Source organism: Leguminivora glycinivorella, chromosome 12 (assembly GCF_023078275.1).
Source record: "Leguminivora glycinivorella isolate SPB_JAAS2020 chromosome 12, LegGlyc_1.1, whole genome shotgun sequence".
NCBI classification, from domain to species: Eukaryota; Metazoa; Arthropoda; class Insecta; order Lepidoptera; family Tortricidae; genus Leguminivora; species Leguminivora glycinivorella.
In genome coordinates, this window is record NC_062982.1 from 1844493 (window position 1) to 1870747 (window position 26255).

At 39.5% G+C, this 26255-nt stretch overlaps 1 protein-coding gene across 1 annotated transcript; it reads left to right on the forward strand.

Moving 5' to 3' along the window:
- Nucleotides 1-75: 75 nt before the first annotated feature.
- On the forward strand, nt 76-23989 carry LOC125232217 (transcription elongation factor, mitochondrial). Its single transcript, XM_048137851.1, has 7 exons — nt 76-217; nt 683-816; nt 1550-1772; nt 2675-2827; nt 4725-4900; nt 22425-22495; nt 23669-23989. Exons 1-6 carry the CDS (start codon nt 182-184, stop codon nt 22474-22476), a joined length of 774 nt encoding a protein of 257 aa, XP_047993808.1. The 5' UTR covers nt 76-181; the 3' UTR covers nt 22477-22495; nt 23669-23989.
- Nucleotides 23990-26255: the final 2266 nt, after the last annotated feature.

The following is a 26255-nucleotide window of genomic DNA, read 5'->3' on the forward strand; positions in this document are numbered from 1 at the left end:
AGCGTATTTTGGAACTGTGAGTTCTGTTCTGTGACACTTTCCAGTTGACAGTGTCATTCATTATTGACATTGCATTGCATTGTTTTGATTTGTTCTTCGGATCGGATTGGATTTTGCATAAAGTTTATAAGCGTTAAATGCTGTGTTTTAGTTCATAACGTGATGCTTAGGTAAAGTTACAATGATATCTTTTTATACACAACCGTGGAGACACTTGGTAAGTTATCATTTCATTGAAAATAGTTGTAATGTAGAGAAACATAACCTAAAATATAACCTCTAAATACTTGATACATATTTTTTGTGTATTTGTACTTTTTTTATTTTAATACAGCCTGTACCTAGTGAGATATTGTGGTAATTTTGTGATAAAAAGTAAAGCTAAGTTCTGAAAGTAAAACTAGTTAATGTAGTATATTTTCACTTAAATTTGTTTAAATCTACTTTATGCTGATAACTAGGTGACAATAATTTCAATAGTGGCAGATTGCCTCATATCAAATCCCAGTAGGCCGGCCGAGCTTAGAGTAGTCTAATGTTAGGGAGCAACATGCTCAATGATTGTTTTTTAGAAAAAGAGGCTGGTTATAATTGACGACATAAGATAAGATCTGTGAATTTTCTACTACTTACCCGTTGCAATTTAATTGAAGATTTATAATTATGTGTTATAATTTTACAGGGATACATTTGTACAAGCTGCCGAGTGTTAGCCACTCCTAAATATTTCTACAGTCAAGGGTTCGACAAATACTCAGAGGCACAAAAGGAGAAAATTATCAAGATCATCAATGATGCTAACACTGAAATTTCTGAGTATGTATTGTAATTTACTTTTCAACATGATAGGCATATTTATGGTATTTTAAATTATTTTGACGACCGGTCTGGCGCAGTCGGTAGTGACCCTGCCTGCTACGCCGCTGTCCCGGGTTCGAATCCCGGTAAGGGCATTTATTTGTGTGATGAGCACAGATATTTGTTCCTGAGTCATGGATGTTATAAGTATTTATATATTATATATATCGTTGTCTGAGTACCCACAACACAAGCCTTCTTGAGCTTACCGTGGGGCTCAGTCAATCTGTGTAAGAATGTCCTATAATATTTAATATTTTAATATTAATTTAATATTTTACTGGTAAATCATGAGCTGTACCTGTCAGTTTTATGAACTGGGATATTTTATTATTTTATGGATTTGGTATCCTCAAGCCAGTTGGATTTCCTGCCCCACTAAGTGACAGTTAAGTACTTCAACTGAGGAAAAACCTACTTTGCCCCAACAGCAGTACACCCTTGCTGATTATTTAAATTTGCAATTCTATACAAAAATATAAACACATTATAAAAACCAGACCAACAGTAGGGCGGGGCCGAAGCTGTCGTGATTAGGGCTTCTGACTAAGGAACTGTCAGACACAAGATCAACGCATCTGGCCCTTGATCCAGCCACCTAGCGAAAGGCTCTCAAGATGTTGGTTGAGACTCCTCGCTATGAGACTGTTTACTGAAATTACTATTGGGACTATTATTATTGCTTTTTCAGCTACAACATAAGTAAAGCAAAACTAAAGAAGTTCTCCCAATGGCGAAGCAGCAAGGGTCAAATTAACACATTATCTGACTTGGAGTTAGTTGAAGGTTTCACAAAGAAAACCTCCATCAAGTTGTATGACAGCATACTGGAAGGCCCGGAAAAGAAAGAGAAAAGGAATAACAAGATTAAAGGACAGATTTTGCATCCTGCTTTAAATGAAAGTGTCAGAAAGGTGAGTCAATATTTATTTATTTAAACTTTATTACAAATTTACAAAGAATAGTACAAACGGCGTACTTAACGCCTTGAGACATTCTCTGCCACTCAACCATTGGGCTAAAAATTTATGATAGTATCATTATTTCTGTTGACATTGTGTGACAAGGGAACAAAAAGACATATTTATGGCGAGGGACACAGACACATTGAATCCTGAGCATATTGAAGCATTCTAAAAATGGAATCTTGGACAAAGTGAGGGACTGATGCGATTGCTTTCATTATCTTGATTTTGTTTTCATGATGGAGTAGCTTGTATGAATTGAAATTTACTTTTTAATTTTGTCAATACATCTCCTATGCCACACTTATCCAATTGATCATAGTGATTGATTTCTTAGAAAATAATGTCTAACCTAAGAAAAAACACTCATAAGAAATGAGGATGTATGTGCCGACAACCTCTGATCGCCTAGGAAGGTGTGGGCAATGGAGATGAATCGGTCATACCATACCGTTTGAAGAGGAGCTTCCAACAGCGCCAGTATCGCGTTTGAGTGGCGGCCTTAAGGAGGAAAGGCGAGCCCGCAAACGCCCATACCCCCGTACACACCTGGAGGCGGAGCGTTGAGAACGAGCTGAGGGAATATGGACTGAACTAGAACGAGGCCAAGGCAGTGGCTCAAGATAGAAAGGCGTGGAAGGATCTTGTGGAAGCCCTATGCACCTATGGTGCCTTAGGACATTCAACAACAATGTCTAACATTGTCTAACCTGAAAACTTGTTTTTACAGTATTGCCAATCAGTCCTCGCAGTTTTCTTAGACTTTATCCGTCTATGTGGAGTTACATATGACTGATGTTAGTGATTGATTTCTTTAAAAAAAAAAGCCTTAACCTGATTTTGTTTTACAGAATTGCCAATCAGTCCTCGCGGTATACATCAACGTAAACTCAGTTGTATGGACGTTGATCAATCGAAACGACTACACAGTGACTGACTGGAGATATGATCCTATTGAATATCCGGATGGGAAGAAATTGCAGATCACTGATATTTATGATATTGTAAGTGTTGATATTTTAATTGTCAATAAAGCTTTTACCCTAACAGGAATCATAAAAAATTAAAATTTATGTGTAATAAAAAGTATTGAAGAATTTTTAAAAAATGTGGAAATAGCATAGTAGTAGTATAAAATTAAAAAAATTGTCAATAAAGTCGCTGCACGCTGTTAATCCAGCATCGGTGTTCCAACCTTGGTAATTTTTGGTTTGTATATGACATTTATTTCTGTTTATATATTATTAATTTTCACAAATTAAAATATTTCCTATGAAACAATTTAATTTGGTCTTAGAGTGAACATGGTGGCGCCATCTCTCTTCGCTAACTCGTAATCACATGGTTTGATTCAGTTAGGAGTCGAACTAGTTCCGTTCTACCTCAGAGATGGCCAGGAGGCGCCATAAGCCTTCGGTAATTGTGTCATATACAAAATTTCGACCTTCTTGCCGCCGTGACCGGTTGGCTGAGTGGTTTACATCCGTGGCTATAACGGAGTACCTGGTTCGAATCCAGCATCGGACATTGGAGGCCTTGGTAATTTTTTTTTTCTTTGTATATTTATTTCAGTTTATATTAAAATAATAGTCCTATTAAAATATTTATGAAATTTTTTTGGTCTTATTATATTGTTATTCATACATATACATCAATATGCGCCTATCTAAATTATAAGCATAGAAAAGGAATTTGAAAAGTTCACAGTATTATCACAGGTCACAAGTGTGGTAAGATCGTATCCGAGCAAAACATAAATAGCGTCGCGTCGTCCATTCCTTTTAAAAGAATTTAGGTACGCCAAACCAGCTCACTTTACTCTTTTCTCAGTTCTATAATTTTTTTAGCTGCAAAACTTATGAGACTCGCCAAATCTAGTCAAATTAGTTCACATGCCGATCAATAGATGGCGCTGAACATTGAAAGACTGCAATTTCGTATAGAAATGTTAGACTTCAAAATTCTTCTTTTATCATCCGTCGTATAAACCAATAATCATTAGGAATTTCCATCATTTAGAATACCAGTCTATTGGTTATTTCAGTTTATAGCAAAGAGGATCGAGTATTACAGAGAGTTATTGTCAAAGTAAAATGTGTAATCAGGTAATCACAGTGCATAGACTGCCATCTCTCGACACAGGCTTAAAACTTTTGAACCTCAGTTTTGACAATTTGGCCCATATTCTTAGCTTGATATGTTTTAAAATGTCAAATATTAATATTAGCGCCATCTAGCTGAGCGTACCCAAAGATGTAATGCCATCTAGGCCACCGTACCTTTTTCTGTATGGTACTGAGGTAGGTTTTTTTCTTAGACTTTATCTATCTATACGGAGTTATATATGTCTTTGGTTTATATTGTGCCGGATCTGTAAGTTCACATTTTTGACACATTCGTTTTGAAGTATGTTGCGATGTGGCTAAGACGTATCGTTTGCCAAATCTAACGATTAATTTCGAATTGGTTGAATCGATTAGGCCCTATGTACAAGGAGGCGCTTAAACAAATATACGATTTCTATCAACTTACTGAAATGTTATTTGAATCGAAATGACAGACTCTGCCATAGCACTAGTTTAAAAATAAAAATGAATGATAAATGACATAATAAGTAAATCCTGCATGATAAATTAATATCGTAAAATACTCACTAACGAAGATCCGCAAAAATGTAACACGTGGAGGATTATGTTTAAAGTAAAAGAAATATTGTTTTTAAGTACTTGATTTTTAAAAATATTATTACAGGATTTTATTTAAAATTTCATTAGGTTGCGCGAGTTTACGTATTGTGGACGCTGTCATGTGTCAAAAAGAGGCTCTTACAGCTCTGGGACAATAGTAATTTCTTATTTAACCTTATTTACATATTTCTCAATTGTATGTTTTTTCTTCCAGGCATCATCAATAGTACACCGTCTACCTCCAGCCGACATCTATATAATGAAGGCTGAAGCTACATCTCTTAGGGCTGCCGGTAGCGACCCTAACAATGCTAAAGCTATTGCTGTGAACTTGCAGAAGGCTCAGATGATAGCTATGATTGTGGCTATAATCAATTCTAGTAATATTGAGTAAGTGGTATACTTTAATTAAGATACTAGTAACGACATCTATATAATGAAGGCTGAAGCTACATCTCTTAGGGCTGCCGGTTGCGACCCTAACAATGCTAAAGCTATCGGTGTGAACTTGCAGAAGGCTCAGATGATGGCTATGATTGTGGCTGTGATCAATAATAATTCTAGTAATATTGAGTAAGTGGTATACTTTAATTAAGATACTAGTAACGACATCTATATAATGAAGGCTGAAGCTACATCTCTTAGGGCTGCCGGTAGCGAGTAGCGACCCTAATAATGCGAAAGCTATTGCTGTGAACTTGCAGAAGGCTCATTTGAGTTTAACATAGCCACAATCATAGTTATCATTTGATAACTATGATTGTGGCTATGTTAAACTCTAGTAATATTGAGTGAGTATACATTCTAATATTAAGATACTAGTAACGCCATCTATGTAATGAAGGCTGAAGCTACATCTCTTAGGGCTGCCGGTAGCGACCCTAACAATGCTAAAGCTATCGGTGTGAACTTGCAGAAGGCCCAGATGATAGCTATGATTGTGGCTATGTTAAACTCTAGTAATATTGAGTGAGTATACAGGGTGTCCCTCTACATTCCTAAGAACGTTTGCTCTATTCTCACTTGGCCTAACCGTTTTGGCCTAATGGGCATGTAACCTAATAATCATTTAGCATAACATCATACTTGGCATACTGTAATGGAAGGCCTAATCTTTATTTGTCCTATTTATTATTACTATATTACTTAAAAGGCCTTATTTTATTTGCAATAAAATTTATGATCATAAAAACTTTTGATATATACTATTATTTCATAACACTTTTCGCCTCATATGTATTAGCCCAATATATAATCCGTATAATAATGATTGCCCACTTATTCATTGTTCTCAAACATGTCAGGTTTAATAATATACCTTTACCATGTGCCCCGTGAATGAAACGACTTGTTGCAACAAAAGTGGGTTAGGTTAGATTAGAACTGCGACGATTAAAGAAACAACTTGTTGCAACAAAAGTGGGTTAGGTTAGGTTAGAACTGTGACCATTAAAGAAACGACTTGCAACAGAAGTGGGTTAGGTTAGGTTAGAACTGTGACCATGAAAGAAACGACTTGTTGCAACAAAAGTGGGTTAGGTTAGATTAGAACTGCGACAATTAAAGAAACGACTTGTTGCAACAAAAGTGGGTAGGTTAGGTTAGAACTGTGACCATTAAAGAAACGACTTGCAACAAAAGTGGGTTAGGTTAGGTTAGAATTGTGACCATGAAAGAAACGACTTGTTGCAACAAAAGTGTGTTTGTTAGGTTAGGTTAGAATTGTGACCATTAAAGAAACGACTTGTTGCAACAAAAGTGGGTTAGGTTAGGTTAGAACTGTGACCATCAAAGAATCGACTTGCAACAAAAGTGGGTTAGGTTAGGTTAGAACTGTGGCCACGAAAGAAACGACTTGTTGCAACAAAAGTGGGTTAAGTTAGGTTAGAACTGTGACGATTAAAGAAACGACTTGTTGCAAGAAAAGTGGGTTAGATTAGGTTATAACTGCGACAACCACAAAATCGACTTGTTTCCACAAAACGTGGCTTAGGTTACATTGGAAATATTAAGCCAAAGTACACGGCCAAATTACTATAGTATTTAGTACCAACAAGTGGGCCATCTAATATTTCTACAAAATTAAAGTAGGAGCAAAAATATTACAACACATAATATTAGTTTAAATCGCTTTAGGAGTAATAATTATTAGGCTATACAGTGCATTAGGAAGAGAAAAGATTATGACAATGAACTATTATGAAAAATTATATTAGTACAACTAATAAGTATGCCAATTAATATTAGAACACAAAATTTTAGGGCATAAAAATGTCACCCAGAACAGAATAGGTCAACCACAATTCGGGCATATCATCATTAGGCCAACTGATTATTATAGCAAAAAGTTTTAGGCGAAACAAAAATAGAAGAAAAAACTTTAGGAATCTAGATATACATCCGAGTATACATTATAATCAAACACCGGTTTCGCGGGGGCAAAAATGTACCAGTGCTAGTGATTCATTAAATATCGACTTAGTTTATCGACATCCATAAAAATAAATTTTTAACCATCATTATCATAACTAAACTAATGGCTAAGTTTGAATACGTTTAACTATGTGCAAACCTCTTTCATTTATACTTATCGCAACTATAAACAATCGATATCTGACATTGACTGTGTCGAGTCACTTTTGACAACCATTGAATCGTTGAATAATTCATCTAGTACCTACAACAATATTATTTTGCATTCCGATCAATTAAATCTACCTTTTTGTTTCTTAAGGCGGCTAAAAATGCCACGCAAGAAAAAAGATCATTCATCTTCCTGGAAACCTGACCATTCAGATATAGATGATAAAGGTACGACTTACTTTTGCAAGAAATGTAAAATTCATGTCACGAAAATGTGGAAAATGTGGAAAAAATTTTGATTGTATATTATGAAAATTATATTAAATATTAAAGAAAGTTAATTCCTCAAAAAGTTTATTTTTGTGTATGTAGTTTTCTTCTTCATTCAAATTCTTGAAATTACACAACGGTAGTACGACATTTTTATCGATATCAAATAATAAAATTAGTTTAATGTGTCCTCGCACTATTAAACGTCAGTACAGATTTGCCCCCGCGAAACCGGTGTATGATTATAATATTAAGATACTAGTAACGCCATCTATGTAATGAAAGCTGAAGCTACATCTCTTAGGGCTGCCGGTAGCGACCCTAACAATGCTAAAGCTATCGGTGTGAACTTGCAGAAGGCTCAGATGATAGCTATGATTGTGGCTATGTTAAACTCTAGTAATATTGAGTGAGTATACATAATATACATTATAATATTAAGATACTAGTAACGCCATCTATGCAATGAAGACCGGTTTTGACGACCGGTCTGGCTCAGTCGGTAGTGACCCTGCCTGCTAAGCCGCGGTCCTGGGTTCGAATCCCGGTAAGGGCATTTATTTGTGTGATGAGCACTGATATTTGTTCCTGAGTCATGGATGTTTTCTATGTATATAAGTATGTATTTATCTATTTAAGTATGTATATCATCGGTTAGCACCCATAGTACAAGCTTTGCTTAGTTTGGGGCTAAGTTGATCTGTGTAAGGTGTCCCCAATATTTATTTATTTATTTATTTATTTATTTAATGAAGGCTAAAGCTACATCTCTTAGGGCTGCCGGTAGCGACCCTAACAATGCTAGAACTTGCAGAAGGCAGATGATTGCTATGATCGTGGCTATGATTAATTCTAGTAATATTAAGTAAGCACTTAAGTAATAATGCACAGTAATTTTGACACATAAAAATTAAAGTTTTAAAATATTATGTACTTATAGTTAGGGACCAAACGACCTCTTTTACAAAAAGTCGTCGACATCTCTTCTAAATACCTAAAACAGGTATGGATGTGTTCCTCGTTATCTTCAGATTACGAATTGACCTGTTTTAGTTTAAGGAGGGGGGGACGGGTTGAGAAAAAGGGGGAGAAAGATGGCGGCCGACCATCATAGATATTTATTCACATCTCGAGTCCTATGGCACCAATCTGTTCGTGCAAGGTGTCGTTTGAAAGCTTATTAAACCTACTTTAATTGTTTTTAAATAACTATACTCATAAAAGTAACCGTTTACGAAATATTTGAAAATATGTGTTTTTTTATCGCGCATGAATTGCACAAGTACTAGAAAAAATGCGTCTAACTCAATAAACAATAACTTTACCGCAATTGATGTTATTATAAAATTTTCGCGTCTATTCATGCTCTTTCTAAAAATATAAGTTTCATTGGTATATGATAATATATAACCATGTAATTACGAATTTGGTTTAGCAGGAGTCACTCTGCCCGGTCGCAGAAATGGGCGCTGACCGTAGTAAAGTATTCAATATTTTTTAGGTCCTATTTTACGGATCCATATGTGAGAGGTATCGTTTCAAAGCTAATTAAACCTACTATATTTTTTTATAAATAACTATAATCATAAAGGTAGCTGTTTAGAAAATATTTGAAAATATGTGTTTTATAGACCATGACTCCATGAGTCGCACAAGTACCTACTGGTAAAAAATGCTTCTTAATCAATAAACAACAACTTTTCCGGAATTGATGTTAGTATAAGATTTACGCGGAATTTCGTGTGAACTTCTAATAACATAAGTGTGAATTTCTAATAACATAAGTTTTATTGGTGTATGATATTATATAACCAAGTAATTACAAATATGGTTAAGTAGGTGCCACAGCGCCCGGCCACGTATGGATGCTGACCGTCGCCAAATTGTCTATATTTTTCAGATCCTATTTTATTTAACAGGAATCTTTTGAAAGCATATTATGCGTACTATCATTAGTTCTCAATAATTTTAGTTGTAACTGTAGTAGCTAACAAAATATTTGAAAATATGCATTGGAACCGATGTGAGTAAAACATGCTTCTAGCTCAATGAATTATATTTTTTCCGCAATTGATATAATAACAAAATAAACGGCGAAATGTATGACCTTTTCAAATAATAAGTTTTGTCAGTATTGCATAAAGAATTAATGTTAATTTATCCATCATACTCACTGCGCACCGTCATATACATGGATGACCATTTTCGTTGCCGTTTTCATAATTTTTAAGATTGTATATTGTATCTTGGTGCATGACCAATAAACAATAACTTTACCGCAAATTGTTTATTGTTTATTTATTACAGTACATCCACATCATATGTATTACATCTTACACAATTGATTTAATTGCTTATAGTTCTCAGTCTGATACAAAATGACAATTAAGGAGTACATAGCACTCTCCAAGTATGAATCTGGGAACGAGATCATAAAAAATAGGTATATTAGAATCTAAAGCAAATAATGTTATGATAAGATTTACAGGACATTTCATATGCTTTCTAAAAATATAAGTTTTATTGATGTATGATATTATACAACCAAGTAATTACGAATTTGGTTTAGCAGGTGTCATTGCACCCCCGTGACGTAAATAGGTGCTAACCGTCGCCTAATTTTATGTATTTCTCAGATCCTATTTTAGCGATCAATTTGTGAGAGGTATCATTTGAAAGCATATTATACGTACTATCGTTACTTTTTAATAATTTTAGTCGTAATTGTAGAAGTAAAGTAAGTAAAAGTAGTAAAGTAAATTTTTATTACAGTACATGACAATAAGCAATTACAATTATCAAGACAAAAATAAGCAGTACTCTAATAACATGAACGCAAAGACTTACAAAGGTTCCTACACTAGGCAGAGCCTGTCCTGTAGGTAGCCAACACAGTTAGGAGTATTCAAAACAACAGGTTGCGCGCATCGTTAACAACAAAACACACAGTTTTTGTACTTATGTATACTAGATATGAACAAACTATTTAAGAAAATATAGGGTGAGTCTATCAATTTGTTTTCATTAATTATAACTAACTACAATTTGGGAAAAAAGAGGTGTGTGTGTGTGTGTGTGTGTGTGTGTGTGTGTGTGTGTGTGTGTGTGTGTGTGTGTGTGTGTGTGTGTGTGTGTGTGTGTGTGTGTGTGTGTGTGTGTGTGTGTGTGTGTGTGTGTGTGTGTGTGTGTGTGTGTGTGTGTGTGTGTGTGTGTGTGTGTGTGTGTGTGTGTGTGTGTGTGTGTGTGTGTGTGTGTGTGTGTGTGTGTGTGTGTGTGTGTGTGTGTGTGTGTGTGTGTGTGTGTGTGTGTGTGTGTGTGTGTGTGTGTGTGTGTGTGTGTGTGTGTGTGTGTGTGTGTGTGTGTGTGTGTGTGTGTGTGTGTGTGTGTGTGTGTGTGTCTCTGTGTCTCTGTGTCTCTGTGTCTCTGTGTCTCTGTGTCTCTGTGTCTCTGTGTCTCTGTGTCTCTGTGTCTCTGTGTCTCTGTGTCTCTGTGTCTCTGTGTCTCTGTGTCTCTGTGTCTCTGTGTCTCTGTGTCTCTGTGTCTCTGTGTCTCTGTGTCTCTGTGTCTCTGTGTCTCTGTGTCTCTGTGTCTCTGTGTCTCTGTGTCTCTGTGTCTCTGTGTCTCTCTGTCTCTGTGTCTCTGTGTCTCTGTGTCTCTGTGTCTCTGTGTCTCTGTGTCTCTGTGTCTCTGTGTCTCTGTGTCTCTGTGTCTCTGTGTCTCTGTGTCTCTGTGTCTCTGTGTCTCTGTGTCTCTGTGTCTCTGTGTCTCTGTGTCTCTGTGTCTCTGTGTCTCTGTGTCTCTGTGTCTCTGTGTCTCTGTGTCTCTGTGTCTCTGTGTCTCTGTGTCTCTGTGTCTCTGTGTCTCTGTGTCTCTGTGTCTCTGTGTCTCTGTGTCTCTGTGTCTCTGTGTCTCTGTGTCTCTGTGTCTCTGTGTCTCTGTGTCTCTGTGTCTCTGTGTCTCTGTGTCTCTGTGTCTCTGTGTCTCTGTGTCTCTGTGTGTCTGTGTGTCTGTGTCTCTGTGTCTCTGTGTCTCTGTGTCTCTGTGTGTCTGTGTGTCTGTGTGTCTGTGTGTCTGTGTGTCTGTGTGTCTGTGTGTCTGTGTGTCTGTGTGTCTGTGTGTCTGTGTGTCTGTGTGTCTGTGTGTCTGTGTGTCTGTGTGTCTGTGTGTCTGTGTGTCTGTGTGTCTGTGTGTCTGTGTGTCTGTGTGTCTGTGTGTCTGTGTGTCTGTGTGTCTGTGTGTCTGTGTGTCTGTGTGTCTGTGTGTCTGTGTGTCTGTGTGTCTGTGTGTCTGTGTGTCTGTGTGTCTGTGTGTCTGTGTGTCTGTGTGTCTGTGTGTCTGTGTGTCTGTGTGTCTGTGTGTCTGTGTGTCTGTGTGTCTGTGTGTCTGTGTGTCTGTGTGTCTGTGTGTCTGTGTGTCTGTGTGTCTGTGTGTCTGTGTGTCTGTGTGTCTGTGTGTCTGTGTGTCTGTGTGTCTGTGTGTCTGTGTGTCTGTGTGTCTGTGTGTCTGTGTGTCTGTGTGTCTGTGTGTCTGTGTGTCTGTGTGTCTGTGTGTCTGTGTGTCTGTGTGTCTGTGTGTCTGTGTGTCTGTGTGTCTGTGTGTCTGTGTGTCTGTGTGTCTGTGTGTCTGTGTGTCTGTGTGTCTGTGTGTCTGTGTGTCTGTGTGTCTGTGTGTCTATTATACAACCAAGTAATTACGAATTTGGTTTAGCAGGTGTCATTGCACCCCCGTGACGTAAATAGGTGCTAACCGTCGCCTAATTTTATGTATTTCTCAGATCCTATTTTAGCGATCAATTTGTGAGAGGTATCATTTGAAAGCATATTATACGTACTATCGTTACTTTTTAATAATTTTAGTCGTAATTGTAGAAGTAAAGTAAGTAAAAGTAGTAAAGTAAATTTTTATTACAGTACATGACAATAAGCAATTACAATTATCAAGACAAAAATAAGCAGTACTCTAATAACATGAACGCAAAGACTTACAAAGGTTCCTACACTAGGCAGAGCCTGTCCTGTAGGTAGCCAACACAGTTAGGAGTATTCAAAACAACAGGTTGCGCGCATCGTTAACAACAAAACACACAGTTTTTGTACTTATGTATACTAGATATGAACAAACTATTTAAGAAAATATAGGGTGAGTCTATCAATTTGTTTTCATTAATTATAACTAACTACAATTTGGGAAAAAAAGAGGTGTGTGTGTGTGTGTGTGTGTGTGTGTGTGTGTGTGTGTGTGTGTGTGTGTGTGTGTGTGTGTGTGTGTGTGTGTGTGTGTGTGTGTGTGTGTGTGTGTGTGTGTGTGTGTGTGTGTGTGTGTGTGTGTGTGTGTGTGTGTGTGTGTGTGTGTGTGTGTGTGTGTGTGTGTGTGTGTGTGTGTGTGTGTGTGTGTGTGTGTGTGTGTGTGTGTGTGTGTGTGTGTGTGTGTGTGTGTGTGTGTGTGTGTGTGTGTGTGTGTGTGTGTGTGTGTGTGTGTGTGTGTGTGTGTGTGTGTGTGTGTGTGTCTCTGTGTCTCTGTGTCTCTGTGTCTCTGTGTCTCTGTGTCTCTGTGTCTCTGTGTCTCTGTGTCTCTGTGTCTCTGTGTCTCTGTGTCTCTGTGTCTCTGTGTCTCTGTGTCTCTGTGTCTCTGTGTCTCTGTGTCTCTGTGTCTCTGTGTCTCTGTGTCTCTGTGTCTCTGTGTCTCTGTGTCTCTGTGTCTCTGTGTCTCTGTGTCTCTGTGTCTCTGTGTCTCTGTGTCTCTGTGTCTCTGTGTCTCTGTGTCTCTGTGTCTCTGTGTCTCTGTGTCTCTGTGTCTCTGTGTCTCTGTGTCTCTGTGTCTCTGTGTCTCTGTGTCTCTGTGTCTCTGTGTCTCTGTGTCTCTGTGTCTCTGTGTCTCTGTGTCTCTGTGTCTCTGTGTCTCTGTGTCTCTGTGTCTCTGTGTCTCTGTGTCTCTGTGTCTCTGTGTCTCTGTGTCTCTGTGTCTCTGTGTCTCTGTGTCTCTGTGTCTCTGTGTCTCTGTGTCTCTGTGTCTCTGTGTCTCTGTGTCTCTGTGTCTCTGTGTGTCTGTGTGTCTGTGTGTCTGTGTGTCTGTGTGTCTGTGTGTCTGTGTGTCTGTGTGTCTGTGTGTCTGTGTGTCTGTGTGTCTGTGTGTCTGTGTGTCTGTGTGTCTGTGTGTCTGTGTGTCTGTGTGTCTGTGTGTCTGTGTGTCTGTGTGTCTGTGTGTCTGTGTGTCTGTGTGTCTGTGTGTCTGTGTGTCTGTGTGTCTGTGTGTCTGTGTGTCTGTGTGTCTGTGTGTCTGTGTGTCTGTGTGTCTGTGTGTCTGTGTGTCTGTGTGTCTGTGTGTCTGTGTGTCTGTGTGTCTGTGTGTCTGTGTGTCTGTGTGTCTGTGTGTCTGTGTGTCTGTGTGTCTGTGTGTCTGTGTGTCTGTGTGTCTGTGTGTCTGTGTGTCTGTGTGTCTGTGTGTCTGTGTGTCTGTGTGTCTGTGTGTCTGTGTGTCTGTGTGTCTGTGTGTCTGTGTGTCTGTGTGTCTGTGTGTCTGTGTGTCTGTGTGTCTGTGTGTCTGTGTGTCTGTGTGTCTGTGTGTCTGTGTGTCTGTGTGTCTGTGTGTCTGTGTGTCTGTGTGTCTGTGTGTCTGTGTGTCTGTGTGTCTGTGTGTCTGTGTGTCTGTGTGTCTGTGTGTCTGTGTGTCTGTGTGTCTGTGTGTCTGTGTGTCTGTGTGTCTGTGTGTCTGTGTGTCTGTGTGTCTGTGTGTCTGTGTGTCTGTGTGTCTGTGTGTCTGTGTGTCTGTGTGTCTGTGTGTCTGTGTGTCTGTGTGTCTGTGTGTCTGTGTGTCTGTGTGTCTGTGTGTCTGTGTGTCTGTGTGTCTGTGTGTCTGTGTCTGTGTGTCTGTGTGTCTGTGTGTCTGTGTGTCTGTGTGTCTGTGTGTCTGTGTGTCTGTGTGTCTGTGTGTCTGTGTGTCTGTGTGTCTGTGTGTCTGTGTGTCTGTGTGTCTGTGTCTCTGTGTCTCTGTGTCTCTGTGTCTCTGTGTCTCTGTGTCTCTGTGTCTCTGTGTCTCTGTGTCTCTGTGTGTCTGTGTCTCTGTGTCTCTGTGTCTCTGTGTCTCTGTGTCTCTGTGTCTCTGTGTCTCTGTGTCTCTGTGTCTCTGTGTCTCTGTGTCTCTGTGTCTCTGTGTCTCTGTGTCTCTGTGTGTCTCTGTGTGTCTCTGTGTGTCTGTGTGTCTGTGTGTCTGTGTGTCTGTGTGTCTGTGTGTCTGTGTGTCTGTGTGTCTGTGTGTCTGTGTGTCTGTGTGTCTGTGTGTCTGTGTGTCTGTGTGTCTGTGTGTCTGTGTGTCTGTGTGTCTGTGTGTCTGTGTGTCTGTGTGTCTGTGTGTCTGTGTGTCTGTGTGTCTGTGTGTCTGTGTGTCTGTGTGTCTGTGTGTCTGTGTGTCTGTGTGTCTGTGTGTCTGTGTGTCTGTGTGTCTGTGTGTCTGTGTGTCTGTGTGTCTGTGTGTCTGTGTGTCTGTGTGTCTGTGTGTCTGTGTGTCTGTGTGTCTGTGTGTCTGTGTGTCTGTGTGTCTGTGTGTCTGTGTGTCTGTGTGTCTGTGTGTCTGTGTGTCTGTGTGTCTGTGTGTCTGTGTGTCTGTGTGTCTGTGTGTCTGTGTGTCTGTGTGTCTGTGTGTCTGTGTGTCTGTGTGTCTGTGTGTCTGTGTGTCTGTGTGTCTGTGTGTCTGTGTGTCTGTGTGTCTGTGTGTCTGTGTGTCTGTGTGTCTGTGTGTCTGTGTGTCTGTGTGTCTGTGTGTCTGTGTGTCTGTGTGTCTGTGTGTCTGTGTGTCTGTGTGTCTGTGTGTCTGTGTGTCTGTGTGTCTGTGTGTCTGTGTGTCTGTGTGTCTGTGTGTCTGTGTGTCTGTGTGTCTGTGTGTCTGTGTGTCTGTGTGTCTGTGTGTCTGTGTGTCTGTGTGTCTGTGTGTCTGTGTGTCTGTGTGTCTGTGTGTCTGTGTGTCTGTGTGTCTGTGTGTCTGTGTGTCTGTGTGTCTGTGTGTCTGTGTGTCTGTGTGTCTGTGTGTCTGTGTGTCTGTGTGTCTGTGTGTCTGTGTGTCTGTGTGTCTGTGTGTCTGTGTGTCTGTGTGTCTGTGTGTCTGTGTGTCTGTGTGTCTGTGTGTCTGTGTGTCTGTGTGTCTGTGTGTCTGTGTTCTGTGTGTCTGTGTGTCTGTGTGTCTGTGTGTCTGTGTGTCTGTGTGTCTGTGTGTCTGTGTGTCTGTGTGTCTGTGTGTCTGTGTGTCTGTGTGTCTGTGTGTCTGTGTGTCTGTGTGTCTGTGTGTCTGTGTGTCTGTGTGTCTGTGTGTCTGTGTGTCTGTGTGTCTGTGTGTCTGTGTGTCTGTGTGTCTGTGTGTCTGTGTGTCTGTGTGTCTGTGTGTCTGTGTGTCTGTGTGTCTGTGTGTCTGTGTGTCTGTGTGTCTGTGTGTCTGTGTGTCTGTGTGTCTGTGTGTCTGTGTGTCTGTGTGTCTGTGTGTCTGTGTGTCTGTGTGTCTGTGTGTCTGTGTGTCTGTGTGTCTGTGTGTCTGTGTGTCTGTGTGTCTGTGTGTCTGTGTGTCTGTGTGTCTGTGTGTCTGTGTGTCTGTGTGTCTGTGTGTCTGTGTGTCTGTGTGTCTGTGTGTCTGTGTGTCTGTGTGTCTGTGTGTCTGTGTGTCTGTGTGTCTGTGTGTCTGTGTGTCTGTGTGTCTGTGTGTCTGTGTGTCTGTGTGTCTGTGTGTCTGTGTGTCTGTGTGTCTGTGTGTCTGTGTGTCTGTGTGTCTGTGTGTCTGTGTGTCTGTGTGTCTGTGTGTCTGTGTGTCTGTGTGTCTGTGTGTCTGTGTGTCTGTGTGTCTGTGTGTCTGTGTGTCTGTGTGTCTGTGTGTCTGTGTGTCTGTGTGTCTGTGTGTCTGTGTGTCTGTGTGTCTGTGTGTCTGTGTGTCTGTGTGTCTGTGTGTCTGTGTGTCTGTGTGTCTGTGTGTCTGTGTGTCTGTGTGTCTGTGTGTCTGTGTGTCTGTGTGTCTGTGTGTCTGTGTGTCTGTGTGTCTGTGTGTCTGTGTGTCTGTGTGTCTGTGTGTCTGTGTGTCTGTGTGTCTGTGTGTCTGTGTGTCTGTGTGTCTGTGTGTCTGTGTGTGTGTGTGTGTGTGTGTGTGTGTGTGTGTGTGTGTGTGTGTGTGTGTGTGTGTGTGTGTGTGTGTGTGTGTGTGTGTGTGTGTGTGTGTGTGTGTGTGTGTGTGTGTGTGTGTGTGTGTGTGTGTGTGTGTGTGTGTGTGTGAGTGTGTGAGTGTGTGAGTGTGTGAGTGTGTGAGTGTGTGAGTGTGTGAGTGTGAGTGTGAGTGTGAGTGTGAGTGTGAGTGTGAGTGTGAGTGTGAGTGTGAGTGTGAGTGTGAGTGTGAGTGTGAGTGTGAGTGTGAGTGTGAGTGTGAGTGTGAGTGTGAGTGTGAGTGTGAGTGTGAGTGTGAGTGTGAGTGTGAGTGTGAGTGTGAGTGTGAGTGTGAGTGTGAGTGTGAGTGTGAGTGTGAGTGTGAGTGTGAGTGTGAGTGTGAGTGTGAGTGTGAGTGTGAGTGTGAGTGTGAGTGTGAGTGTGAGTGTGAGTGTGAGTGTGAGTGTGAGTGTGAGTGTGAGTGTGAGTGTGAGTGTGAGTGTGAGTGTGAGTGTGAGTGTGAGTGTGAGTGTGAGTGTGAGTGTGAGTGTGAGTGTGAGTGTGAGTGTGAGTGTGAGTGTGAGTGTGAGTGTGAGTGTGAGTGTGAGTGTGAGTGTGAGTGTGAGTGTGAGTGTGAGTGTGAGTGTGAGTGTGAGTGTGAGTGTGAGTGTGAGTGTGAGTGTGAGTGTGAGTGTGAGTGTGAGTGTGAGTGTGAGTGTGAGTGTGAGTGTGAGTGTGAGTGTGAGTGTGAGTGTGAGTGTGAGTGTGAGTGTGAGTGTGAGTGTGAGTGTGAGTGTGAGTGTGAGTGTGAGTGTGAGTGTGAGTGTGAGTGTGAGTGTGAGTGTGAGTGTGAGTGTGAGTGTGAGTGTGAGTGTGAGTGTGAGTGTGAGTGTGAGTGTGAGTGTGAGTGTGAGTGTGAGTGTGAGTGTGAGTGTGAGTGTGAGTGTGAGTGTGAGTGTGAGTGTGAGTGTGAGTGTGAGTGTGAGTGTGAGTGTGAGTGTGAGTGTGAGTGTGAGTGTGAGTGTGAGTGTGAGTGTGAGTGTGAGTGTGAGTGTGAGTGTGAGTGTGAGTGTGAGTGTGAGTGTGAGTGTGAGTGTGAGTGTGAGTGTGAGTGTGAGTGTGTGTGTGTGTGTGTGTGTGTGTGTGTGTGTGTGTGTGTGTGTGTGTGTGTGTGTGTGTGTGTGTGTGTGTGTGTGTGTGTGTGTGTGTGTGTGTGTGTGTGTGTGTGTGTGTGTGTGTGTGTGGGGGGGGGGGGGGGGGGGGGTTATGATTGAGTGTATGTAAATAAATTAGTCCATGTGTTTACTCTCACTATTTCTTCGATCTCCTCGTAGGATAGCGTACTGAGCCATCCTTTGAGTTTGCGTTTGAGTTCTGTGATTGTACAATCCTTAATATTAATTGAAGCACTAACTTTGTTGTAGATATAGGGTTGGAGAAATTCAACAAATCTTTTGGAAAATGCAGTCTTTACTGCTGGGATAGGAATTTTGTACTTACGCTTCTGCATCATGACTGAGAGGTCAAGCGATCTAAGGACTCTAGCGTGTTCGTTTTGCACTACCCGCATAATAAACAAACTACGAACGTTAGGTATCTCCATCTCTTTGTAAACTTGTTTGGTTGGGTACAATCTTGGCTTCTTCAAAATCACTTTTAGGACCGCACGTTGAGCTCTTTCTAACATAATTATAGCGGTTTTAGCCGCTCCTCCCCAGGCAGTTATGCAGTAGGACAGAATCGGTTGGCAAATACTAACATATACAGTTTTCAGAAGCTTTTTATCCGCAGAATTACGCAGGTTCTTAAAAATATATATTAATTTCCGTATTCGATTGGCAGTAAGATGAATGTGTTGTTGAAAGTCAAGTTTTTCGTCAAATGTAACGCCAAGGTATTTTATGGTTGAGGTTCGCTTAATATAGTCACAAGAGCAGTTTGGGATTGGGGTTCCGAAGGAAAAACATCTATGTATCACAATATTTGGCAAATTGGCAGGCGCGGAAGCTTTGGATTTGTGAAAGCATACAAACTTCGTTTTGTCAACATTCAAGGTCAGTAAATTGTGCTGAAGCCGATTTGCTACCACTGCCATTCCCTCCTCGGCAGATTTTACAGCTTTACTCCAGGTGTCTTCATGGAATAAAATAGCAGTGTCGTCTGCGTAGCATATCACGTCAGCCTGACCCAAATTTAAGTTAGCTATGTCATTCACATATAATATGAAGAGCGTGGGACCCAATATACTGCCTTGCGGGACACCAAAATCTAGCTCCCTCGAGCTGCTCACGTCTTTACCTATTTTTATTCTCTGGGTCCGATCGGTCAAGTAACTTTGAAACCAGCTTAGGGCGTTTCCCCTAACCCCACAGTGCTCCAGCTTTCTCAGGAGTATAGGGATAGAAACAGTATCAAACGCCTTTGCCAGGTCCAGGAACACTCCTAAGCAGGCTTTACCGTCATCCAAATATCCTGAGATTAGCTTAGTCATAAGTTCAACAGCATCGGCAGTCGACTTCCCTGCTCGGAAACCGTACTGGTGTTCAGAAAAAATGTTATTTTTCTCCAAGTAACTCACTAACCGTTTATTGACTACTTTCTCTAAGAGTTTAGAGAAGGCTCCCAGCAAAGAGATCGGCCTGTAGTTACAAGGATTGGACTTAAGACCTGACTTGTGAATAGGGACAACAGCCGATACCTTCCATTCCTCAGGAAAGACTCCTTCAGATAAGCTGAGGTTAAATATGTGAGCGAGAGGTATCGCTATCACACTTCTGACAACCTTTAGTAATCGGTTTGAAACCCCGTCAATGCCCGGAGCACAATCTGACTTCAAACCGTTGATGAAGGATTCCACTTCAGCTACGTCGGTAGGATACAAAAATAGGGAATGGGCTGAAGGTACCCTGACTGAGATATTACTAGCAAGTGCTTCCTGAGTACTATTAAGAGTAGTTAAAATATCGTCAGCCAGAGTACAACCAACGCTCGAAAAGTATTCATTGCAGTAGTCTAGGGATTCGGATACCGAGTTCTTGATGTGAGTTAGTTCTATCGGTACTTTAGTCGTTTTCTTTGTGTACGTAATCGTTTTAATTGTATCCCAAAGCTTCCTCGGGTCGTTCTTACTTTTTTCTAGCTCTAGCGATTCGTACTGGTACTTCAGCTTCTTTAGCAAATTATTGTAAAAGTTTTTGTACCTAGTGTATATTAATCTTAAAGTTTCATTATTAGGGTTGTTACGGCATTTTAAATGTAGGCGATCTCGGTGCTTAGCACATCTTATCAGACCTGGGGTCATCCAAGGTTTGATAGCAAATTTGGAACGACTTACAGTGACCTCAGTAGTGTGTTTATGAATGACATCAAGAAACAAGTCGTTAAAAGCTTTGACCGAATCCGAAAAGTTTAAAAAATATTTGACAATATGTATATTTTTATTGTATATGAATAGCATTCGCACTGATACGAGTGAAACATGCTTCTAGCTCAATAAATTATATTTTTCCGCAATTGATATCCGCCAACAAACTGCATGAGCAGTTTGGCGAGAAACTTTAAAAATGTAAAATGTATGTTACCTTTAAATAAATAAATTAAAAAAAAAATATAATAACGAAATGAACCGCAAAATGTATGGCCTTTACAAAAAATGAGTTTTGTTAGATTTGCTTAAACAATTAATGTTAATTTGTCCACCATACCCACTGCGCACGGTCAATCGTCATATAAACGGATGTCCACCGCCGTTGCCTTAATTTTTTCATCATTTTACAGATTTTATTTTACTGATCAATTAAGTATTTAAGTAAATTCGATACGTGATAGATTATATTTATTATGAATATACGATTAGTGAAATAAAATCTGAAAAATCATGAAAAAAGGCAACGACGGTGGACATCCATTTATATGATGGTGCGCAGTAGGTGAGCTGAACAAATTCAAATTAATTGTTTATGCAATACAAACCAAACTTATTTTTTGTGTAAGTCATAGATTTTCCGTTTATTTTGTTATTATTTCATTTGCGGAAAACTATAATTTATTGAGCTAGAAGCGTGTCTTATGCCAATGCTATTCATGCACAGTAAAATACACATATTACTAATCAAATATTTTGTAAACTTCTACAGTTTCGACTTGAAATATTAGAAATAAAGATAGTACGCATAATATGCTTTCAAATGATACCTCTCACAAATTTATCAGTAAAATAGGATCTGAGTAACGTAGAAAATTTGGTGACGTCAGTCAGCACCCAATATCGTGACAGGGCGCAGTGACACCTGCTAAAGCAAATTCGTAATTACTTGGTCATATATTATTATACACCAATAAAACTTATATTTTTAGAAAGCGCATGAAATTTCGCGTAAATTTTATAATAACATTAATTGCGGTAAAGTTATGGTTTATTAAGTTAGAAGCATTTTTATCTGTATATGTGCAACTCGTGCTCGAAAAAAAAACTCATGTTTTCAAATATTTTGTAAACAGCTACCTTTATAACTATAGTTATTCAAAAATAATTATAGTAGGTTTAGTTTGCTTTCAAATGATACCTCTTACATATGGATCCGTAAAATAAGAACTTAAAAATATTGAATACTTTACTACGGTCAGCGCTCATTTTTATGCGACCGGCGGAGTGACCACTACGAAACAAAATTCGTAATTTAATGGTTATATTATCACTTACCAATAAAACTTATATTTTTAGAAAGCTCATGAATAGTCGCGTAAATTTTATAAAAACATCACTTGCGGTAACGTTATTGTTTATTGTCTTAGAAGTTTTACCAGACTTTTTACCAGTACTTGTGCGATTCATGCTCGATAAAAAACACATATTTTCAAATATTATGTAAACAGCTACCTTTAATACTATAGTTATGTATATAAACAATTATAGTAGGTTTAATTATCTTTCAAACGATACTTCTCACATATGGATCCGTAAAATAAGACCTCAAAAATATTGAATACTTTACTACGGTCAGCGCCCGTTTATGCGACCTGGAGGATAACCCCTGCCAGACAAAATTCTTAATTATATAGTTATTTGAAAACAATTAAAGTAGGTTTAATAAGCTTTCAAACGACACCTTGCACGAACAGATTGGTGCCATAGGACTCGAGATGTGAATAAATATCTATGATGGTTGGTCGCCATCTTTCCCCCCTTTTTCTCGACCCGTCCCCCCTCCTTAAACTAAAACAGGTCAATTCGTAATCTGGAGAGAACGAGGAACATATCCATACCTGTTTTAGGTATTTAGAAGAGATGTCGACGAAAATCGTGAAGGAGACGACTTGTGGCCAAATTGGCTCTAGACTATTATGACAGGACCTTTTTATAGGATGTCTCAATATATTTGTTTATGTACAGTCAACAAATTTGAATCCTAGGCCACAGGCCACTAATTATAACCTTTTCACAGTCAACGTCAAAAGTGACTTCTATGGCCAATAATGCACGGTGTCAATGAGACAGGGTTCTAGAGTGGCCAATGATTCAAATTGGTTGACCGTACATGTAACGCCGTGTCTTGCGTGGGCGACGGTCGCGCGACCGTCGTGCGACCGTCGCCGTCGCGTCTCATACTTCCATATCGATAAGGTTTGATTTCGTATGCGTCGCATCGCCGTCGCGCGACCATCGCGCGACCGTCGCCCACGCAAGCCACGGCGTTATACTTATATGTGAGTGTGTTTAGTATCACGTCCCACTTTGTCGGTTACCATTAAGGCGAGATTTACTTGTATCTTTATATGAATAAACTGACAAAGCGGCTTTATAGCAATCGACAAAGTGCGACGTTTTCCCGTGCACACTCACATATGAGCCAAGAGTATCTCACTGTTGGGAAAATACCTCCGTCTTACCTTTCTGCGTATAACATATTTTCCTTACTTTATTCCTATTGTATGTTTTTTTTTATTTTCAGCTTCGATGACCAAGCCAAAGAGGATATTCCCAAACACAAAGTATATTTTTAAGACATTCCCTTCCGTACAGGTAATGATTACTTGTGTATACCTTTCAGTACATTTTTTAATACAATACCTTGTATAATTGTTGAAAATTGTATATATACTTATACGTTAGTATCATTGTGTTAAACAATGCTAGTCATTTTTATTTGAAACTTAATGTATATTTTTACCTTTTTAAAGTTTTTTCACGACATCTATTAAATACTTTGAAATGCCAATGCAACTGCTATGAAGTACTCCCATACCTCGCTAGATGTCGCCTTTTACAATCTTGCGTATATTGGCCTACCTATGTTTTTTTCTGTTTGTTCTAACAAAGCGAGCGATATACCTATACAGTGCACAAACGTAACAAGGGCGATAAATGAAACCAGGTAGCCGAATGGCACACACGCTCACGAAACGCTCACGAAACGAAACGCTAATAAATATCTATCTCTATCGCTCTTGCGTATTGGCGCAACAGAGCCAGACTACCTTTCGCGACGTTTCTTTTTCGTTTCACGTCGCAGAAATACCATTCGGCTACGGCACCAGGCACATAATTGAAAGGTGTTTTTGAGTTACTCTTAATTTTCACCCCATAATGATTTTTGAAAAATAAGAAAAAAATTCTACAGCAATGTGCCTACTTGTAAACGTGGTTGCGATGACAATCAATGATAATTGTCAACGAGCGTTTAACGCGAGTACGTTTATATTACGTTGCGGTTCGAATTAATTTGTATGGATAAAAAAAAACAATTTTAAGTAAAAGTTATCTAATTAGATTTTTTATGTCCTATACTCACCACCTAAGTTAAGAGGTTCGCCCGTATTAGGTTTACACTCTATAAACCTTTAATTTATCTCGAAGATATTGTGGTGCCATCTAGCGGACGATAGTTCCGTTTTAACTTTTAACTACTCGGTCGACTAGACGGCGCTACACCTTTTGTTGATTCTCGGCTAGATGGCGCTAATATTAATATGTAATTGACAATTTTAACAATCAAGTCATGAATATGAGCCAAATTGTTAAAACGGAGGTTCAAAAGTTTTAATCATGTGTCGAGAGATGGCAGTCTATCCCCTGTGACTACACGTTTTACTTTGACAGTAATTCTATTACTAATAAACTGGCAGGGAGTAGATGCCAGAAAATTGAAAAAAAAAACTAATCAATGGTCTAATATCAATAAATTACTTTTTGCAGATTGTACGGCACTCTCGTCGGCAACGAACGTGTATCAACAGACCAAACCATAGAGATGCTCTTCCAAAACGCCATAGAATCAGACGTGAAAGTGCCAGAAAACCTCAAAAACATGTTCAGGTCACAGAAAGATTTGCCTAAAGACATGCTTGGGCATAGCCTGTTGCTGGGACTGACGTTTATGGATCTTTGCATTTATAAAAATCAGGAGAGCATAGACAAGTTGATGAGAAGGATTGAGAGTTGAGGGTTATCTGTGGCGCTGGTAAGTTTTGCTTCTGTTTTAACATACATGGGCTAATTTCTGATTTTTACATGTAAGTAAAAATGGGCATTTTCGCGTTTTATGCGTTTTATGTTTTTCCTACTCAGAATCACGAGCCCTTTCGATCTAGGACAAAAAACAAGGGACAAAAATGGTCCCGAAATTTTCTATTATATTTCATACTTTCCACTTTGTAACCGCTGTACAAAGTGTTTGAAAAATGGTAACGAAGTGGAAAAATTAAATTTAGGACGCTTTTTTCTGCCTAGTACGATCGATTCTGTGTAGGAAAAACTTTAAATTTACCTATTTTAGAAAAAAAAGTTTTGAATCTTTTTTCGCGAAAATGCCCATATCGTAGATAATAGGCTACTAGACTCATATCGAAATTGGCATAACAAATGATTGTCTTCTGTAGTATTTGAAAAAAAAAAAACAATATTTATAGATTTTGTGTGTTAAAATTGTATGATGACTACGTATTTTCGACTAAAAAGGTGTGTAATTTTTTTTATTTTGGTCACCGAAACGCTGTCAGCGATGTAGTGACGTCATCGAATAGGAACTTTACTTCATCAAAACAATCACTGATATAATGAACTTAATGCCTCATACTTAAAAGTCAGAAAATGGCAGTATGCTCATATGACCCGGCAACCTTCAAATCAAGAGTGAACAGGCATCTTCTGGGCTAGCTTACTCCATCGTAGGCCACGTCTTTGCCTTTGGCTAGTCTGTGGCCAAGAGTAAGCCTATTTATAATTTAAAAAAAATGTTGTTTTCTAATAGTATGACCTGATGCACAGATAATCTATAGATTAACATGACTGTGTTGTTTTCGCATGATTACGTAAAAGTATACTTACTTTAATAGTTATTTGTTATACAAGGGGGCAAAGTTGTATTTTAATGCCGAGTGTGGAATTGAAAAACGAGCAAGTGAAAGGATTCTATAGTTGAACCACGAGCGAAGCGAGTGGTTCGAGAATAGAATCCTGAACTTGCGAGTTTTTTAACACACGAGAAGTAAAATACATTTGCACCCGAGTGTAACACAAAACTTTTCCCCTCACTATAGCGAGGAAACTACAACGCAAAAAATGCGTTTATCAGTGCTTCCAGTAGTTCCACAGGTGGTAAATCATCTTTATTACTAGATTCACCTACTTTTATCAAGGTCTTTATTCAAGGTCAAATTACTTTACCCACTAGTGGATAAAATGCGTTTTTACCCGCTGGTATTAAAGGACAAAACGCGTGTTTCCGAGCTAGTGAGGGGAAAAAATATTTTTTGCTGGACAGTACTTAATTATGTAAGACCATAGATTAAATATAACAAGATCATACCATCCCATACATTAAAATGCGACCGCCTAAGACCGCGCTTACACTCCACCACACATAGATGGCGCCACAAAAAAATGTCTTGTAGCTTTCGATTATACTTGTAGATGGCGTTAAGTGTCACTTTTGACATAGATTTACGGTTCGGAATTGACATTGAATGCCAATCTACAAATAATCGGTGGCAACAAGGCATTTTTTGTGGCGCCATCTGTGTGTGGTGGAGTGTAAGCGCTTTCGTAGGCGGTCGCATTTTAATGTATGGGATGGTATGATCTTGTTATATTTAATTTATGGTAAGACAGACTTTAAAAAAGAGCCAAGTAGCCTATATCGAAAATAAATTCTTAATTCTTGATAATTTCATCCCATGTCTCGTGCGTTGAGTCTGTTGTCACAGAAAAAATAATCACTACTGACCCCCTAGCCGAATGGCATTTCTCCGACGCCAAACGAAAACGAAACGTAGTCTGGCTCTGTCGCGCCAATACGCAAGAGCGATAGGGATAGATATCTACCAGCGTTTCGTTTCGTGAGCGTTTCGTGAGCGTTTGTGCCATTCGGCTACGCACCCTGGACTGACTGAGACTGTTTTACCGTTTGTACTAGATGGCGCTGCAAGGTGCCACATATTTGGTAACTGGACCATAGACTAAATATAAGAAAATCATACCATCCGATACATTAAAATGCGACCGCCTAAGAACGCGCATACACTACACCACACATAGATGGCGCCACAAAAAATGTCTTGTAGCTTTCGATTATACTTGTAGATGGCGTTAAGTGTCACTTTTGACATAGATTTATGGCTCGAAAGTGACACTTAACGCCAATCTACAAATAATCGATGGCAACAAAGTATTTTTTTGTGGCGCCGTCTATGTGTGGTGTAGTGTATGCGCGTTCATAGGCGGTCGCATTTTAATGTATGGGATGGTATGATCTTTTTATATTTAATCTATAAATGGACTGTCA